An 18,981-nucleotide genomic window follows, 5' to 3' on the forward strand; every position below is an offset into this window, starting at 1 on the left:
ATGGCACACACAACAGAGGAACAGGGAGAGGATGTTTCACTGCAACAGGGCCTTCCTCTACCTGGAGGAGCACTGGCAAAAGCAGCTCCTCACCACCAGCTCGGGTCTGGAGGCCGTACGGCCGTGCCTACACCCATTTCTCAGCAGGGTTTGTTACTTTGGCCGTAGCATTTAAGACTTTTGGTTCGTTGCTACCTCAGCGAGCCCCCGCCCGCAGGGTGAGGACGGAGCCTGCGGGGGATGCGGGCTGTGCCGGGCGCAGGGCCCCTCAGGGAGGCTGCCCACGGCAGCCGGCACAGCTGCCCGGGGAGGGGGCCAGCCCACCACCGAGCAGGGCGGCTTGCCCGTGATCGCACTTCCCAGCCAGCCGGCCGGGGAGGGCACCCGAGGAGAGCGGCGGGATGCTGCCAGCCACCGAGGGCCCAGGCTGCGCCTCTCCTCCGCGCCGCAGGACCCTCCGGCGTCGGGCCCTTCGCGCCCGGCAGGCATAGGCGCCGGCGGACAGCCATTTCACGCCGCTGCCCGGCCGGGCCCTTCAGGCTGTAGCGGCAAGCGGGCACCTGCCCGGGCGGCGCTCGCCGCCCTCTCCCCGCCAGGCGTGCTGGCGAGGCCACGCCGGCCCCGCGCGTGAGGGAAAAGCCAGCCGCCGGCGGGCGCGCCGCGGCCCCGCAGGCCCACAGCCGCTCCGGTGGGTGCCGGGGCCGCCCCTGCCGCCTCCATTTTGTGATGGCCGCAGCCCCCCGCGCGCGACAGAGCCGCGCTCGCGACCCGCCCCCTGCTCCGCTCCGCGGGAGCGCGCGGCGCTGGGGCGGGGCGGCGCGTGCGCAGAGGCGGAGTGACAGGCCGAGGGGGCGTGGCCGGGGCGCGGGTCTCGCGAGAGCGCGCGGGCTATATCTGGGAGTGGGCGGGCACGGGGCTTCCTTTAGTGCGCGTCCGCCCGCAGCGCCGCATTCCGCCCCGCTCCTCCCGCACGAGCAGGCCGAGAAGATGGAGGACAGCGCCATGGACATGGAGAGCATGGGCCCCCTGCGCCCCCAGACCTTCCTTTTCGGTAACGGCCCGCCTCTCCCCCAGCCCCGCGCTCCCGGTGCCTCCCGGCCCCTTCGCTCCCTCAGGCCTCAGGGCCGAGTGGGGGGGCGGCCCGAGGCGGTGGGGCCGGCGGAGGGGGCCGCGGCCTAGTGCCGGCCTTGCGCCGCGCCTCAGCGGGGCGGGGAGGGCCTTACAAGGGGAGGGGGCGCGCGCGCGCGCGCGGCGCCCGCGGCCGTTACCGCCGCGCGCGCCCCACGTGGCGCGCCGCTCGCACGTGGCGGCGGCCCGGCCCGGCCTGCTTTTGTTCTCCGCCCGCCCGCCTCCCTGCCCGTTCCTAAGGACGCGGGTGCGCTCGGAGCGGGCGGCCGCGGAGCACATGGCAGCGCGGCGGGAGGTGGAGCACGTGGAGGGCGGTGGGGCCTCGGCCCCCGGGGGAGGCCCGGTCGCCCACGCTGGGCGTCCCGGGAGGTGGCATACCCCCGGGCAGCGCTGAGGCCGCTGACCGTGGATGGTCTTAACGGCGGATGGGCTTGAAAGGAGCACGCGGGGAGCTGCGTGGTCGGCAGTAGGCCGCGGACGCGCCTGGGATTTTCCCTCCCTCCCCACGTGTTTCTCCTCCTGTGTGCCCGGAGCGCCGTTGCTTTTCTGTGGGAGTGCAGGGCCTTGAAGCAGCAAGTTGTAAAACAATAAGTGGTTAGCAAATACCTGCGTCCGAGCAAAACGGTATGCTTACAATTACATGGTCTCTTCACAGGCTGCGAGCTTAAAGCGGATAAGGAGTATCAGTTCAAAGTAGATGATGAAGAGAATGAGCATCAGTTGTCTCTGAGAACGGCAAGTATTGTTTGCGTTTTCAGTTTCTATTTTTAAGCAGTGGCGAGTGATGTTGTGAGAAGTGAGTTTTTTAACATGTACACTTGTTTCCTTAAATTTGTCTCTTTTAGTGGTGTTTTTGTGTGAATCTTAAATAAAAAGCTCATCTTATTGGGAGTGGAGCATACCATGTCACTTGAAATATTTGCTGTATTGGAAAAAAAAAGTTTAAAATACCCACTCATGTTTCTTCATTTACAGCAAGCAACACAAGTCTGGAAAAGTTGAAAAATGAATGAAGAGTTGGTTAATAAATGTATACTTACTGGAATTAAAGGCCAGAATACACACACTGATATCTCTAATGCAATGGTTGAGATGCTACAGGAGCACGGGGGGAGGATAGATTTATAAGAATTATGATAGGTACTTTTTAGTAGACTGTATGAGAAACTTTATTTTGAAAAGCTTTTCCATATATTCCCCAAACATAATTCCAGTGCTTTTTTTTCCCATAAGCAGCTAATAACTAAATGTAAACGGGGGGATGGGTTATGCTTTGATTTATTGTCCTTAGTGTTGCCCTCTCTAAGGATGTAACTGGGAAACGCTGTCTTTCATTCAGATAATTCATATAACAGACTCTTTGCTGAGCAGGATACTGGAAATCAGGATCTCTACACTGAGAGCTCATAGATAGGTCCTTTGATCTCTCCTGCCACAGCCAGCAAGACACACTATTTCAAGGCTTTTGTTCTGGGCTGAGCATGTTACTTTTGATTAGCAGAAAGATGATATGCCACAAATTCACAGGAAAGGAGTTGAAGAGTTGTAGCACCTCTCTCCTTTATGGTTTATTACTCTGTTTGTTTAAATACAAGGAGATAGCTTGATGGTACCTGGAAACAAGAGAGTCTTATAATTGTGGATTATTTCCTACAGCAGAATTGCTTCCTATAGGAGACTTGCATATAATAATGCTCTCCAAACTTATTCACAGTGAAACTTAAAGCACTTCAATATAGGTATTAGTTTTGTGAATCATGTGTCTTCAGTCCTTGCATTTTGTGAAAATCACAGCCTGGATTTGACAATGACTAATTTGTTCTTAATTAGAAATTCTTTTGAGGGAAGAATATAACAGTAAGTATGTATAAAACAAGTTCATGCGGATAGTTCTCACCCGAATGTTTGTCATGCAGATGAAGTTAGTCACAGAGTGATACTTAAATTGTGTGGCTTTATCCAAAGATCCTATTTTTTGGAAAATTACCTATAGTGACTCTTCTGATGCTGTGCTGTCTTCATGGGGGATGAAGCAGATAGGAAGCATACTGGTACTTAGTTTTAAGGGTTGTGGGGGAAAAAGGCTGATTCAATAACCTGTCTTTTTTTAAAGACAAAAGATGATACGCAGGAGAAATGGAGATTGGAACAACAAATGACAAACTGGAAGAGCTTAGACATAGCTACAAACAAAAAACGCCTTGGCAAGCAGAGGAAGGAGTTGATGGAAGATAAAGTGTGATGGTAGCAAATACCTGGTGACTGATCTGTGCACCTGATAAAAGACTAGATGTATAAAGATTGACTGACTCATGTCAGTTAAGATACAGATGTGGCAATGGACTTGGGTATGAGGTACAGAAGGAGGTGAGGAGAAAAAAAGATGAAAGTGAAAGGAGAGGAGGATGGATGCATGTAGAGGTAGAAGGTGGTGTGAGGGTTTCTGTAGATGTCTTACTAATGAGAGCTGAGAACATAAAGAGGGATCGTCACTGCTTCATTACCTGTTTATTGCCAGTGTGCATTCCTTCAGTGTAGAAATTAAAGCACGTGAATGGATACTTGCCAGACACTCAGTAAATAAACTAATAGTAAGTGCTGTAGTATTGCTTGAACTGGTGCAAATGACAGGAGTAACTGGGGGTGGAGGGCACGCTCTTAACTTGTTCTGGTGGGTAGTCCCACCAGCTGAATGATTCAGTGTTGTTGCTAACCCATTTGAGAGGTGAGATCAGAGCAGCAATTTCACCTCTTTAAACTTAGAGTAACAAAACTTGCCAGGAGTAGTGAATCCTATATCCAGTTTCTCAGCCTTCAGTCTGATACATCTAGTCTGGATCATTATAGCCTGCCTAAAACTCAGCTCTTGGGGAATGGAAATTTGCCTTGTATGCCTCTGCCTGAAGCATTTACACCCACATCTTCCATGGAGGGTGGAAGGCTTTCTTTTCATGGGCACTGGGAAAGGAAGCGGACAGCCTTGTTTACTTGTCTAGGGAATAATTGTAATACTTCAAGGGATTCTTGGTTTTCACATCTCTTGCATATAATCCTGACTCGGATGCCAGAGGTTCAGAGAACTGGAATTTCAGGCCTGTCCCATGTCTGTCACTCATTTGCCACCCTGCAGCTATGACTTTTGAATCTTTACAACGCGCCAGACTTGTACCCCGTGTAAGGAATTCAGGCACTTGAGTTTTGAAATGCTCTGGGACAGCAGCTCTCAGTCCTTGGTGAATTAATGCCGAAGGCATATGCATAAATGACAGTACCGAACTGAGCAGTTGTTAAGACTTAACACCTCGCTGGATGTCAAGTAAGCAACAAGTGTGTAGTGTAAGTGACAGTTAAGCAGTTGGCAGATGAAATATGGCAGGAAGGGGAAGGATGAAGTTGTTTCCCTTCCTCTAGGCATGTGTTTGTACTTCTTCCCTCGGGCCAGCTTCAGAGCTGACCAGACTTGTCACTGACCCATTTCAATGCAGTAATCCAGTAGCAAAAGGTCTGCTTTTCACTACCATCAAAACACGTGCCTGGAGTTGCGCTTTGCAAGTGCCAGTGTTGCGGGGAAGGAGGATGTTGGCTTGGGGAGGAGCGCAACTGAATCATTAGCGGTCAGAAATGCAAACTTAGGTCTTAGGAAGTGCAGAACGGTGAATGGAGTTTAAAAGACTTGAGAGGATTTGGGAAGATTCTCAAAATGTGCACTGTTCTTTACTTTGCAGGTTACTTTAGGGGCTGGAGCCAAAGACGAATTACACGTTGTAGAAGCAGAGGCGTTGGACTATGAAGGCAACCCTATTAAAGTAGTACTGGCATCTCTGAAAATGTCAGTGCAGCCTACGGTAAGTACGGGAACTTGGAAAAATTACTATAAATTGGGTCTCGGGTGACAAAGACAAGATGGAAAATGTTTTGTTTGACTGAATTTTAGTGAAAATGCACAGTGGTCAGTGGGTTCTGACAAGTAAATAAAAGCTAAATATAAATTTGGGGTTTGTGCCTAGGAAACTTACTCCGATGATAGTTATGTTCAAATTATCTCTTTTGTAAGAGGTGATAGTAATTATGCGTGACATCTCTATGTATCCAAATGTATGTGTTTGCAAGCAGGTGCATCTATAGCCTTCGTTGCTTTCTTTGACCCTAGGATGAGAAAAATACAGTTTTTTCTGCAGGTCTCAAGCTCTTTCTAAAGATTCTGAAGACGACTGCTACCCTTTCTTGATTTAAGGGCACCCTACTTGTTATTCCTGCCATCTGGAATGTAATTTGAATCAGTGTCGCTGATGTACAAGTGGAACCGCACAATGCTGGGGGCAGGTGTGATGGATAATGTTCAAACTGGCATTGCTGCCAAGATGAGTAGAAACAAATGTGGATTAGTTTGGCTTTGAAAAGTGTGCTTTAATTCCAATAAGCAAGGAGTGTGTAGTAAACCCTGTTGTGGCTTATTGACCCTGATTTGACTCTAAACACTTCCCTAATACTCTGTCAGATAGAAACTTGGAGTAATTGCATTAGCCTTGGAGTCTACAGATGGTGGTGCTCATGGTTTCCTTTGAATGGATTGTCTATTAAGCACGCTTGGCCTTTAATGTTTGAATAAATAATGCTTTTTTTTTCCTTAGGTTTCATTAGGCGGCTTCGAGATCACACCACCGGTGGTCTTGAGGTTGAAATGTGGTTCAGGGCCTGTTTACGTCAGCGGTCAACATCTTGTAGGTATGTGTTAGTCTGGTTACTAATCTGTGATCTTGCTACCTGTCAGCACCAACAGAACCAGAGGGATGTATCTGGTATCTCAAGCAGTACTTTCTCTAATACCGACCCTCTGAATCTCTAATTCACTGCCCTCAGTGGCGTGAGATAACTGTAGGACGGAGGACTTCAGAGAAATGCTTTTGTATACCTTTTCTTGCCTCTTGTTTTGTATGGAGAAGGGGAGTTTGTCAGCCTTGCAATTTCGGTTCTAATTTACCTCCTTAAAATGGGTGTTAGGTTCCCGGTGTTACATGTCTCACAGCCAAAAGCTGTGAGCTTTCTGCTTATCAGTTGAGAGCATGAGAAGTCTGTCTGACCATGAAACAGTTTTGAGTTTGCACTAAAAACTAAGCCAGAACTAGCCCTCTCCTTCGTAGAATTGGCTTTGAAACTGATCTTCAGAAGTTCTCTTAAATGTGTCTCCTTAGAAATGCAGAAAACCTTACTCTTGACTTTCTATGGCTTTTGTGTGAGGAGCATGACACGCGGTGTATGGATGGTTATTCACCTATTTTGGGTTTCGGTGGAGTAGTATCTGCATACAGTCAACTGGAAAAGTTTTTGATCTCAGTGGTTAGATTGCTAGTAGGAAGCTTCTTCCTACCAGTTCAGCACCTCAGTAAGACTTTGCCTGTTTAGTTGTGCGTGATACTCTTCTGTTCGTTTCTTGCTAGCAATCCTGTTTTAACTGTGGTTAAATGAGGTGCGTTTTTTTACACATTGCCATCGTTTTATCAGCGTTAGAGGAAGAACCAGAATCAGACGATGAAGAAGATGATACAAAAATCGTGAACACTTCGACAAAGAGACCAGCGAGTGGAGGAGGAGCTAAAACACCACAGGTGTATATATATATATACACTTTCAATCAGCTTGTCTGCAGATTTTTCCTTTAGATTGGTATTAACGCTGCCTCTAGGAGTTAGCAGTTTGATGGCTTGCTATGATTTACTTAATACGTGGCCTGACATCTGTGGGGAAGAATTATTTTGTACTTGAGTCTTGACAAGTACTAAATTACGGAAGGGTAGTTAAATACAGATAGTTTCCAAAGCATTGCTGGAGGGACTAATATGAAGGCTACTTTTATACAGAAGTTTTGTCCACTGCAGTAACTGTGAGTGTGAGCAGATTCTGGTATGAACATCGGCATAGTGCAAGAGTTTAAATGCTGATTGAAGCTCTGTAGTCTTAACAGGAAAGGTTCATATGCTCAGAGCATGCTGTAAATTTTCAATAGTTTTTGAGTTGGCAGCTGTAACTTGTTGATTTTTAGCTAAATTGGTGGAAGATAGTCTTGTAATTATGCCATGAATTGCTTTGGATCAAGGTTACTGTTTAAGGCAAAATGGTATTGACACTTAACATACTTGATCTTTTTTTTAAGAAAAAAGCAAAATTATCAGAAGAAGATGAGGATGATGATGAAGATGATGAGGAGGATGATGAGTATGTATTCTTGTTTTGATAACGTGTTTTAAAGACAGGGTTAACTTCCAGAATACAGCCTGTGAGGCATAACGGGATGTTAAGTGAGCAAGCTACTTTTTTATCTTGGCTACAAAAAGAGGTAGAATTACCTCAAGGTTATCTCCGCCACGCAGCCTAAATTAGTGTTATTCAAGTATGTTGTACTGGTTATAAAACTTAGTTTTGTGTAATTCATTAACTTTTAATAAATGTACAATTTCTTTAGTAGTAGTAGTAGAAGTACTAAGGTCCACGCCTTCAGTATTAAAGCAGAAGGGAGCACTTCTAACTGCTTTAAGAGTAGTGAATAGAGTATTTGGCCCAAGAAGTTGCTGTGTGTTAGAAACAAGGTAGAAAGTAGACTTGGGAAGATTACTTGCTTCCTTCATGAATAAAACATTTTATTGGGGGGGAGGGCGAAGACTAATTCCTTAGGCAGTTAAAGCTGTGAGTATGAATCTTGTTATGGTGAGTGACTACCTTTTTTCTAATTGCAGTGATGAGGATGACTTAGAGGATGATGAGGAAGAAATGAAAACACCAGTGAAGAAAGTAAGTGTCACATATGGACACGCATTGTGACCCTCTTCACCCGTGAAGGATTAAACAGCCTGTTTAATGAACTTGAAAGGGAGTAATAACACCAGATGGACTTAATGTCTGCAGCTAAGTTTATTCAGACAGGGGAAGGAAGTGCTAACACCTCTTAACTTACTAATAGGTGTTAATTAACTGTCCTGATTTTGAATCATCTTTGAGGATTTGTACGAAGACCCCTAAAGCAGAAGTGTGTGTGTGGGAGAGCTGTGTTCGCATAAGCGAGAAAGCTGTTTAGGTTGAACTCTGCATTTACTGTACTGTAGAAGCTAATTGAAGTGTCCTCTTCTTTGTGCAGTGTTCTGTTCTATAATGGACTAGGTATCACCACAAGAGATGACAGTCATTGGGCAGATAGTCCCTTAAGTCACTGAGTTCAAGCACAGCTATTTGGAATGTGTGAATGGGATGATTTTGATTTAGCCAAGTTTGTATAAAGAAATTGTAATAGGACGTTAGAACACTTTGGTGTGAATGTGCATCTGATCCATGTTTTATTTACTACACTGCAGAGGGGTGGCTGGGTTCTTACCAGCATGCGTGTGCACGCGTGCAGTTGTCAGACTGGTATGATTTCGTGTATGGCTATTGGGCAGCAAGCAAAATCCTGCTCGGAGACGTGGGCTGTGCTTTGCCATTTCAGTTCGTCCTGCATGCTGTGAAAAGGGTCGTTATAGCAACCTAACTCTGGGAAAAAAAAGAATCTAAATGTGTGAGCCCATTGGAAAAAGTTCATTTCGGGCAGCTCAGTACTTAAATGTGAAATTGTGTCAGCCCTTGAGTGCCATCTCGTGGTAAAATAAACTGTATGACAACTTGGCAACTGCTGTGGTAGAAGGTAGTAATTTCTTTGAACTTGTGTACTTTGGCTTGAATCTGTATCTGCAACATACCTGCTGTTTGGAAGTAAAACATCAAATGTTTGCTTTGCTATATGCTGCTCTGTCCTAATGAATTTCTGTAGGTGATAGTGCGCAATAGTTTAAGGCCTGGCAAAGGCAATCTGAACTGCAGATTTCCTGCCATCTAGTCAAATCTAGTGTGGCTGAACAAAATGTTCCCTTCGATTTATATAGGAATATAAGAATCCAATTCTTAAATACATGTGTGGCATTGCCCGCGCGCATCCCAGATGATATTTCTGTATTAAATGCCAAACGAGAGGTAATGGTTATGTTACAAAAAAACAAGTCGCACCGAGTCAGATCTTGGAATTGCAGTACCATTTAGAATGAGTCTTAAGCAATATCTGCCCCCAAAACTCTGCATGGTAGTATATAAGGAAACGTGTAATATATAAGAAAAATGTAGTGGAGGTCCCTCATAGTTGTATGGCATCATAACAAAACTTGATCTTGGTTACGTTACGTATTGTGCTGCACCAATGGTTTATTATTTAAGTTCCTGTAGCATACATGCTTTTTGCTTAAGAAATGGACGCTGATCATGTTGCATGGGCCATGAGAATGCTTTTTTGTTTGATGTTAAAGTGTGCATTTGTCACTATGTCTTGAGTATTATGTTAACGAGCTTAATGTTTACTAGCAGTTTTTCATGGCAAATGAACTTAAGTGCTTTCTTTTCAGCCTGTCCGTGAGGCTTCAGGAAAAAATATGCAGAAAGCAAAGCAAAATGGAAAAGACTCTAAGCCGTCCACACCAGCATCTAAATCAAAAGTGAGTGAGGACAAATGAGCAAAACAAATGTTTGTTCTAGTGTGGAAACTAGTTTGCTTGCCTAATGGTAACTTCAAATAATGTACTAACCACTAAATTAGGTTTTTGACTCTTAATATGAAGCATGCTGGGCATACTATTCATTGCTTCGTGTTCCCCTGTAAAACTCCAGTGATCAATATATAACTGTAACAGCCAAGATTTGAAATCTGACATGCTGTCCCTTGTGAGTATTGGTGATCCCATGGTTTAAAATGCTAGTTTGTATTTTTTTGCGTAGCTGCTTGTACAAGAGGATGAGTGCCAACTGTGTTGCTGCTGTAGTACGACAGGAGGCTGCTGCTAATGAGGGAGTCTCACCTAACTGATCCATTTGAGAACTAACAGTTTTCTTGTTCTGTTGCTTTGTAGTTGTCAAGCTTCCTTATGCAGCTTTTCCTTGCTGCATGTACTTGAACATGCATGCCGGGAAGGTTGATAGAGAAATTAGTGGGATGGATAGATAGCAGGATAGCATCTGAAAAGCAGTGTAGATGTGTGCCTTTTAAAGCATGACCTAATTTGGCTGCAGTTGTGGAGAAAACTGTACATCGCTGAATGTTTGGGTTATTTTCAGTTTCATTTCTGGTGGGAGAGGAGCTGTGTAGGCACCTGCCCAGAAGTGTAAGATACTAGCTATGCTAACTGTAGTAACTCCAAATGTAAATGCTGTTCTTTTCCTTGTCTCTGAGGAGTGTGTTGGAAGCACAGATTTAACTTCTGTGACTTTTGAAAACTATTTGAAGTATCTGTGTCATAGCTAGAATTTTTATTCCATGTAAATTCTACAGTAAGTTTTAACGTTCTTGGTTTTAGAAAACTTGATCTTGTATGCTAAGCAGCTTTATGTATGTACAAATTGCTAATGAAACAATTAATTTTCAGACTCCAGATTCCAAGAAGGATAAATCTCTAACTCCAAAAACACCAAAAGTCCCTCTGTCATTGGAGGAGATTAAAGCAAAAATGCAAGCGTCCATAGATAAGGTGAGTTTTCGGAAAATTCAAGTTTGTCAGCCTTATTTTTACACTTCCGTAGATCAGAAGAATTGGATGCTTTTAAGAAATGGTTACATGCCACTGATGGCTGTGCTGTTATCGATGTTGAAGCTCAGGGAAATGAAAACTCATTTGGGACAAAAAGCAGCCCCTGTACTCTTGAGGAAACAAAGCCACCAACTTTGTTTTTGCATTCCTGCCGTAGTAGTGATTAGTAATTTGGTATTTCTTAGTGAACTGTCTCGGCTGAAATTTAAAAAAAGAACACAGCAAGAAACAAAGCAACAAAACTTGGGAGATATTTATTCTGAAGTTGTCTTAGCTGGTGTACGCGTTTTGTTTTAGGCAACTAGAGTAAAGCGGCGTTCTTCATGTGCTTGGAATTGCTTGGTCTTAAAGCAGTATCCAACTTAGATATCCAGATGCTTGTAAGGCTTTAAAACTTCCAGAAGGGGGAGATAGGTGCTTGTGATATGCATTAATGAATCAATGAAGACCTGAAAGCATTTGCTTTCTGAACTGGAGATCTGGGGTTAATTGAGTCTCTGCTCAATGGATGCTTCAGCTTTTGAAGGGCACAGGGCAGTCGCTCAGCTTTTGGTTGCTATCAGCTTTGAGTAGCACTTTGTGGTTTATGCATATGAGTGTTCTTCTTAGCTGCTATTTAAGTATAAAAAGGAAAATTGCATTTTAGTTATAGGCTGGCTGGGTAAAAGTGTGGTGGGTAATAGCAATTCTTTCCCACTTAGCCAAGTTCAGAAACCTGTGTGCTAGCTAGGGGTGCAGTTCAGTGCACACCTGTACTGCAGAATAGGTGGTAGTAAGGACCTGACACCTAGACTGTGAGTTCTGGTTTTACTTCACTAGCTCAGGAGTGTGCTTATAGATCACATGCTCATTTGTGACTGAACCAGATTCTTTATTGGAGACTTAATTTTGGCTAAAGCCTACACTGATGTCAGTGCTATGAAGAATTCTGGGGGTTTTAGTTCAGCCTGAGATGACAGATAAACTTTCCCCCTTAAACTGGCAATCAGGTCATCTAAAGAATTAGGATTATGTTCTGCTTAGATTCTCGATGTTTTGAGGCCGTTCTGTCCCAGGAGTGCAAAATAAGACAGTGTTTCAATACAGAGTGGATGCAGAGTGAGCAATGACAGCTTGTGATCGGGATTGAAATGCCTATCCCTAAATTGTGAACCTGACACTGATGGATGGTATCATTCTGCTAGGTCAAACCTACCTCTTGGACCTAGTGGATGCTAGGGTGGTTTTTTGCGTGACTCAGAGGAGCCAGGATTAGTCTTGTTTCTGCAGCATAAGCAGAAGTTTGCTGAGCTGCTCACAGGAGACAGAGGTCCCTATGGAGGGAAGCATGCAGACCAGATAACCGGCAAGTAGCTTTAGAAGATGCTTTCTGTTGCTGAAGAGTTTTTACTGGGCAATGCTATGTTAGCACAAATACGTAGAAGCAATAGCAGGCGGCTTGGTTTAATGTTTTCCAAGATGGTGCTAGAGCGTACGCTACTAAGGCAAAAGGTTTGTGCGTGGCCATTTACAATAGCACTTCTAGGTGACAGCCAGCAAGTTAGCAGCTTTAAAAAAAATCACTTTACTGTTTTACTAAATTATTAGAGTGGAACTGCTGTATTATCTAGCAAATAGATGTCAACAAGCTAACAGAAAAGCACCAGTACTTGACAGAATCCAGGGGTAAGACAATTGTCCAAATCCAAGCTTTTTGGTTGCAGTATTGCAGTTTCAAATATTCCTAACGTAGCTTCGTTTCCTTTAAATGTAAAATTGCTGTCTTCTGCAACGTGCTGAGTAGCAGCTAAGCGTACTGTTGTAATTGGCTAGGTGTATTTCAACTGGTGAACCTGGAAAATGGGAAAAAAATACTCGTGGGGTATGTGAAAGTAAATCGATGTCTCTTAAAATAGTGTGCTGTATTATTTTACCTGGAGATAGAAGCCGTGAAGATAAACCTAGATCCATGAATTACTGAATTTCCTTTGTACATTTGACTCTGTACAAAGACAATTGCAGAGACAGAAGCAAACGTCTCTAGAGCAGTTCTTTCACTTCATCAAACTAATGTATGAGAATGAGTCTTTAAAGGGTGGGTGGGATATCAGTTTTTTTTGTTTTAGAGAGCTGAAGTCAAACCTACCTGTGAAGGATAGTAATGTCTCAAGTTGCATGGTGTAGTAAGAATCCATAAATACGGAATTAGTTCTAGTTTATCTGAATAGCATGCAAATGTTGACTACAGACAAGGTTGTCTGCAGTGGTGACTGCTTGCTGTTATGTTTTTGAGCATGCGCAAAGATGCTTGTACAGCCATTTTGGTGTGGAGGCACTCGCTCCTGGGAGAAATACTTGGGTACTATAGAGAAGCAAACTTTTAAAAACAGTTTAAAAGCAGATCGGGTTTTGGATGTTGCAAGGTGAGTTATTTATTGGAGTCGTTAAATGACCTGCATACAGTAAAGCTTGCTTTTTTTTCAAAATAGGGTTCTTCCCTTCCTAAGCTGGAACCCAAATTTGCCAACTATGTTAAGAATTGCTTCAGGACAGAGGACCAGAAGGTAACTGAATTTATTGGAGCTTGATAAAGTCCAAAAACTTTTATAACCTGACTTAGGGATTCTTTTCCACTTCTTAATCTTTACAAGCTTTGGACTGTTTCAAAGGGCTACAAACCATGAACAATACTTCAAATTAAATAAATGGGAATGGTTTTAAGGGTTTAGTTGGCTAAGATGAGAAAGCTAATATTTTATTACATTTTTCCAGCTTTTTATATGGTTGGTAAATTATCTCTTGCTTACTAAACCCACAGAATTTTCCTTTTGGCACCATATTGGCTAAGGAAATGAGCTGTGGTTTTCCTTGCTGCTGAATTTGGCCACCTAGGCTAGTCTGCTGTTCAGCCTTTTGTTGGGGAGGGTGTCTGGGAGGGGGAACTGTTTTGCGATTGAGATTATGACTTTCTTGCTACATTTTCTCCCAAAGTCAACTGAACTCTTGTAAGAGGGCAAGCCAAAAGGTGGTATCAGGAAGCGAGTTTCTGAATTAGTCATTACTCAACATATACTAGGCTAGAATGTGTCTTAGATTTCCCTATCAAAATTCCTGTAAGTTAAAACTTTCTTCCAGTGACAGAATTCCTTCTGCTTTCCTGCTTCCTTCAGTGGTTCAGAGTAAACTTGTCTGATAGACAAATTGATAGGTTCTTGAAGGAATGTTTAAAAGCAGTTAGCCTGAGCTACTGGAGTTGGTCTGACATTAGCCAGGGTAGGCAGAGTTCAGCCAATATTTGCCTAGCTGGTCCACACCCATCCTCTCACTTGCCTGCGCTGAATTCTTACTATCGTGTCTTAGAGTGAATAAGTCTTCTAGCAGAAGGACCTAACGTTTTGCTTTCGACTTGATTTTTCTCTGAAGGGAGTGCATTTTTTGTTGTGATTTAATGTCAATATTTTGTGGAGTAAGTGGAGATAGTAAACTGAAAATAATTGGAAAAATGGATTTCAATTTCTAACTTTTTGTGTACACTTCCAGGTCATTCAAGCTCTCTGGCAGTGGAGGCAGACTCTGTAAGAAAAGAAAACAGTTTAAACAGTTCATTAAAATCTGCAGTCTTATTTCTGTAACCATTATTTGGCTGTCCTTTTTACAAATGCTGAAAGAGCTTTCCCTACCGTGTCTGATAAATGTCATCCAGATTACCTTGCCAAGAATGTGTTGTCCAAAATGCCTGTTTAGTTTTTAAAGACAGGACTCCACCCTCGGCTTCATTTTAAGTATGTATGGAATGTTTTGATAAGGCATGGTGGTGGTGGTGGTGGTCAGACAAATGGAAATGGTGGGGAGACTAAATGTATGTGGAAAAAAAATAAAATTTAGTATTTTAATAAAGTACTATCGTTTCTTTTTTTATGGGCTGGGGGTAGCCTGCATACTGAAGCCAGAAGATAACAGGGCTTTAAAGTTCTCATAGGAACTACTGCTAAGTATTTTAGCTACTTCTCTTTACCAAGTAACACATCAGTCTCATTTATGTTGTCAACTTCAAAAACGACTTTACGCCAGTTCCCTGAGCTGTACAGCAACGGAGCAGATGATTGGTGAGAAGACTTAAGTGGTAAGTGGGACTTTATTCTTGTCTGGAAGTGACCACTAATCATATAATTGCCTAACACAGCCTTTCCTGCATCTCAATTTCTGACCCGCTTCGTTGCTCTTTGGTTTATGGTTTCTCTCTAACAAGTTTGTCGGGCTTGTGACTCCGCTTGTAAAATGTAATACTTTTGATTTGGGAATTGCTGGCTGTGCTGCTCCTCTGAGGGGCTACGGTCTCTGAGGTTGTCTCACGTAATGACTTCTGTGAGGGTTGTGTGGAGAAGAGAATCACCTTGAACGCTGTAGGGGTGTGCCTACAGAGCTCACTGAGGGAGGTCAATGCCAGTGGATAAATTCCTGGGAATGATGAGGAGCTGATCTCCAGCAAAGCCGATGGGCGGGTAGTCCTGTCGCAGTTCCCTGGGTCCTACCTGATTATGGCCTACCAATGATATACCGAGGGGTGGAGTTAAATTTTTGGACTGTTCTTGGTTGTCATACAAAGTAGAAATGCCACCGTGCAAGGGCTGTTTCAGATGAAGGGGAAGGGAAGCGTGGATGTTGTGCCTGGCACTGAACTCTTCCTCAAGGCTCTTGGCTAAATGCTGTATCACTTCAAATGCTTGAATGCTGTATCTATGTGTAGTAACTGCAGTAATGGTATGAAGACAGAATACTTAAGAAAACATTTAAGCAGTTGTATGGTAACTATTAAACTTTGATTTAATCCTTGTGATGTGTGAGAATTAATGCAACTGGCTTCTGTTTTTCACAGCAGAAAAATCTTACCTGAGAACAACAGAGGGGCATTAAAGCAGGCTATAGCAGGTTGCTTTTTTCCACTCGAAGGAGTTGCACAGTTGGGTTTCTACAGCGGTTGCCTTCGAGTCATGGTAAAAACCTTTGTTGGGTTGTGCTAATTGGGCATGGGGTCTTTTTTTTCCCTGGATTTCCAAGTTGTTGTAGAAGCAGCGTGTATCATTTGGTCTGTAAAATTGTCGCTGGAAATACTTCTTCAGGTTTGCCGTTACAAAAACCTTAGTTTCTATAGTTGAGATTCTGGGCACGACGGAAACCAGTGCAAGTCTGCAGAAGCAAATACTTCTTTTTGGAAAAACAAAGCCAGGCAAAGTGCGTGGTAGAGAAGCGAAACACAGTGCAAGTCTAGCGTCAAAGATTCGTTTAAGCTTGAGCATAATTGCAGCATGTGAAGTAGCAGAGGGTGAGGGTTTGAAATGCCTGTTTTGGTGGGGTTATGTCAATAGATGATGTCATATGCACAAGTGAGAGCAAATTTCCCTGGTGAAATAGAGCTAATGGCGCAGACAGGCTTATTTAAGCAAAATTGCCCTCAATTTTGGCTGAAACAAGTGAAAATTGTACAGTAATTTCAGTAAGAGGCTCTCCAGCCAATAAAATATTCCGAGTATTAAACTTTTAAGAAAAGCCAGGGTGTTGCCTGTCTATAGGTCACCAACCAAACCAGGCCTGGGAAGTGCAGCCACGCTTGGCGCAAGGATAGCGGGGGCAAGATGGAGCATCTACGGGTAGTTCTGAAGGAAGATGTATTCCTGTGCTGTAGCCAAGGTACAGTGTCAGTCACATCTCTGTTGGGCTGTCATTAAGCATCCTGAGGCATCTGAATCATGGCATGAAAATGGTAGCTTGGCTCCCGTTAGCTTGCTCGCTCTTTGTTTTCTGCCAGTTTACCATTCTTGCAGCTCTAGGTGTGAAAAGAGGTGAGCGTGGCTGTCCAGTGCCCCGCTCCTGGCTGCGGGGTCTGCCCCGTCCCTCCCAGGAGCAGACCTCGCCCGTTCCTGCCAGTCACGGCTCCGAACACTCCGCTCCTCTTGGGACTGGCCATCCGATGGCACTGCTGGGCTGTGCAGCCGTATCCTCTAGGATATTCGCATGCGGCTGCCAGTTTGGCCACTTCTTTCAACAGAGCCTCAAAAGGTTGAATTTAAAAATAAACCTTAGTTTAAGCTCAGATGTGAGAATACCTGTTGAAGAGAAGGTACCAAATACCTGATGTGGATTATTGGAGTACTGTTCTTGACTTTCTGCAGAGTTGAAACATGTTTTTACCATGGTAATAATGGCACGATTGCAGCAACGCTGTAGTGTGATAGCTGTGTTGAGGCTCGTGTGATCCTGGTCCTTGAGGATGGCTTATTTGAGAGCATGGAGGTACATAGTCAAGTGCATTGATGCAAGTACAGGCTTTCTCACTCTACCATGGGGAAAACGGCTTGCCTTCCCTTTGCAGGATGGTAGAACGCCTCTCCGCATGGCTGTCCCTTGACCTCTCCTTTCTCCAGGAATTTCTCCCCTTGCTGCCTTTCCTGTCGCAGGACCCTTCTGCTCCTTGCTTTTACCATGCTTCGTCTCCTCCCGTGAGTGTTTCATTCCCCACAATGAACGGGCGGCCCGTGGCGTTCCCCTGCGCAGGACAAGGGGCAGGCCGTGCAGCCGAGCGGGAGCACGCAGGGCATGCAGCAGCACTGTCCTCCGCGCAGCGTTGGTTGCAGCTACAGCTGCTCCATGAGGATGTATTTTGTCTTTGTCCCAGGTGTTCCTGGGCATCTGATTTCAGAGGAGGTGATAAGAGAACCATACTGTCCTGCAGTAAAACCACCCTTTCCAGCTTCAGGAGGTCTTGGTCTGTGTCTTAATTCCTTGGGGTGTTCAAGAAAAGTGCTTGTGGCCACCTTACATCTGTCTCGGGGTTCTGTTTGCTCCTGTAAATCAAACTACCTTGCCGAAATGGTGTCTCAGACCCCAAGCGCTATGCTGAGGATGGGGCTCTGTTACTTCGCCTGTGCTCAGCAATTGTTGTCGCCTTTAGAGAGGAACAGCTCGAGCGTGGCTGGCAGGAGGGTGGAAGGGAGTGTGTGTGGGCTGAGGTAATGGAAAACAGGGCCAGGATGGGTGGTAGTTCTGGGCTTCTTGCCACTCAGACAGTCCCTCAGGGGCTAAGTTCATGCTGGAACATGCTCTCGGTCCTCTCCTTCTCTAGAAATCGTACCCAGATACCCCAAGCTACGTCCTGTCTCCTTCCAACGTGCCATTATTGACTAGCAGCCAAACTCTCCCAGGTCTTCTTTCCCTATGGAACAAGCACATAGATCCCTATTCCTCTTGCTCTTTTCCCAAAGGGGACTCGAAGACTGGATCCTAGTTTGGAAATGTCATAGAAAAAGCTGCAAATTAATCGGGTGGTTTGGAGCTAAGGGTTAGATGGAGCGCCTTTATTCCCTGGCCTTGTCTAATGGGCAGTAGGTCCTGGCAAGCAGCAGCGAGCGCAGTGGGTTGCGTTGAGTGAGGTTAGGAGGTTTTGTGATCTGGTATTTATTAAGGGTTGCTTTGTCTGAGTCCTGGCTCTGTGAACGAGGAGAGCTGAGCTTGCATGATAGGGCACGGGAGAAGCGGTCCAGGACTTCGAGGTGTGTCTGAAAGGGCCTGACTTGTCCTTCCTTTTGCAGTCAGCAGAGGGAATCCCCCGCTCTCTACTCGCTGGTGGTTTTTTATCTGCTTTTGCACTTCTGGGAGCAATTCTGTATTGTGTTGGATCAGCTCTTCAGTGGCTGGCTGTCGGGTTGTCTGTTACATGAGTGGATTTTAAGCCGTGCCTTATTTGGACCAAATAAATCAATGAAATAAATGTTAATTAAGATGATATAAGTGTGCCGTGGAGACCCTGGGACCCTTCTAATTGTGTGCACGCATGGCCTGTGGTCAGTTGTATGGGGATGACTTCTGCTCTGCTCCTTACTCTCCTCCGAAACTCTTTCTTCTCCTCTTCTACCACTTCTATCAGCTCTCCCGCACTAAGCCAGAAGAGCCTTTGTAGGAAAAGGATCCCGGGAGAAAACAAGGAATGAGAAAGGGCAATGAATAAAAAAAAGGAGGAAAAAGGTGGTTTAGGGTCAAAAGTGAGAATGGGGAAAATGGAGACCCTCGGTGGGATGCTCAGCAGGGGACCTTTAACAGTGCCTGCCGCTTCCAGAGGTGTCCGTGCGGGCAGCGATGTGCTGCTGCCCAGAGACTTGTCCAGCCCAGGGAATGGAAATCGCCGTAACTGAACAGTGAACGGCAAGAGAGAACATAATTAGGCCACTCAAAACAGAATCGATGGCCTGGTTCATCTTAGACTTAGTGTTTGGTTTAATACTGGTAC

General features: G+C 44.9%; 1 protein-coding gene across 3 annotated transcripts; it reads left to right on the plus strand.

The window, feature by feature from the left end:
- Nucleotides 1-926: 926 nt before the first annotated feature.
- Nucleotides 927-14,600, plus strand: NPM1 (nucleophosmin 1). 3 transcript variants are annotated; one of them, XM_059825341.1, is made up of 11 exons: nt 927-1,051; nt 1,784-1,863; nt 4,854-4,973; nt 5,760-5,853; nt 6,631-6,734; nt 7,280-7,341; nt 7,860-7,914; nt 9,546-9,639; nt 10,567-10,661; nt 13,190-13,264; nt 14,241-14,600. In XM_059825341.1, exons 1-11 carry the CDS (start codon nt 988-990, stop codon nt 14,277-14,279), a joined length of 882 nt encoding a protein of 293 aa, XP_059681324.1. In that variant the 5' UTR covers nt 927-987; the 3' UTR covers nt 14,280-14,600. The 3 variants fall into 3 exon arrangements, with proteins under 3 accessions (XP_059681324.1, XP_059681322.1, XP_059681325.1); XM_059825339.1 differs by having other exon boundaries at nt 9,546-9,635; nt 10,560-10,661; XM_059825342.1 differs by lacking the exon at nt 9,546-9,639 and having other exon boundaries at nt 10,560-10,661.
- Nucleotides 14,601-18,981: the final 4,381 nt, after the last annotated feature.

This window comes from Gavia stellata, chromosome 16 (genome assembly GCF_030936135.1).
Source record: "Gavia stellata isolate bGavSte3 chromosome 16, bGavSte3.hap2, whole genome shotgun sequence".
In the NCBI taxonomy this organism is placed as follows: Eukaryota; Metazoa; Chordata; class Aves; order Gaviiformes; family Gaviidae; genus Gavia; species Gavia stellata.

Excerpts from the sequence above, each read along its gene's own strand:
- NPM1 (XM_059825339.1), top strand. The coding sequence starts at position 988 with ATGGAGGACAGCGCCATGGACATGGAGAGCATGGGCCCCCTGCGCCCC. Across the intron at positions 1,052-1,783 it reads CCCCCAGACCTTCCTTTTCG|GCTGCGAGCTTAAAGCGGAT; the intron begins GTAACGGCCCGC and ends GTCTCTTCACAG. Across the intron at positions 4,974-5,759 it reads AAATGTCAGTGCAGCCTACG|GTTTCATTAGGCGGCTTCGA; the intron begins GTAAGTACGGGA and ends TTTTTTCCTTAG.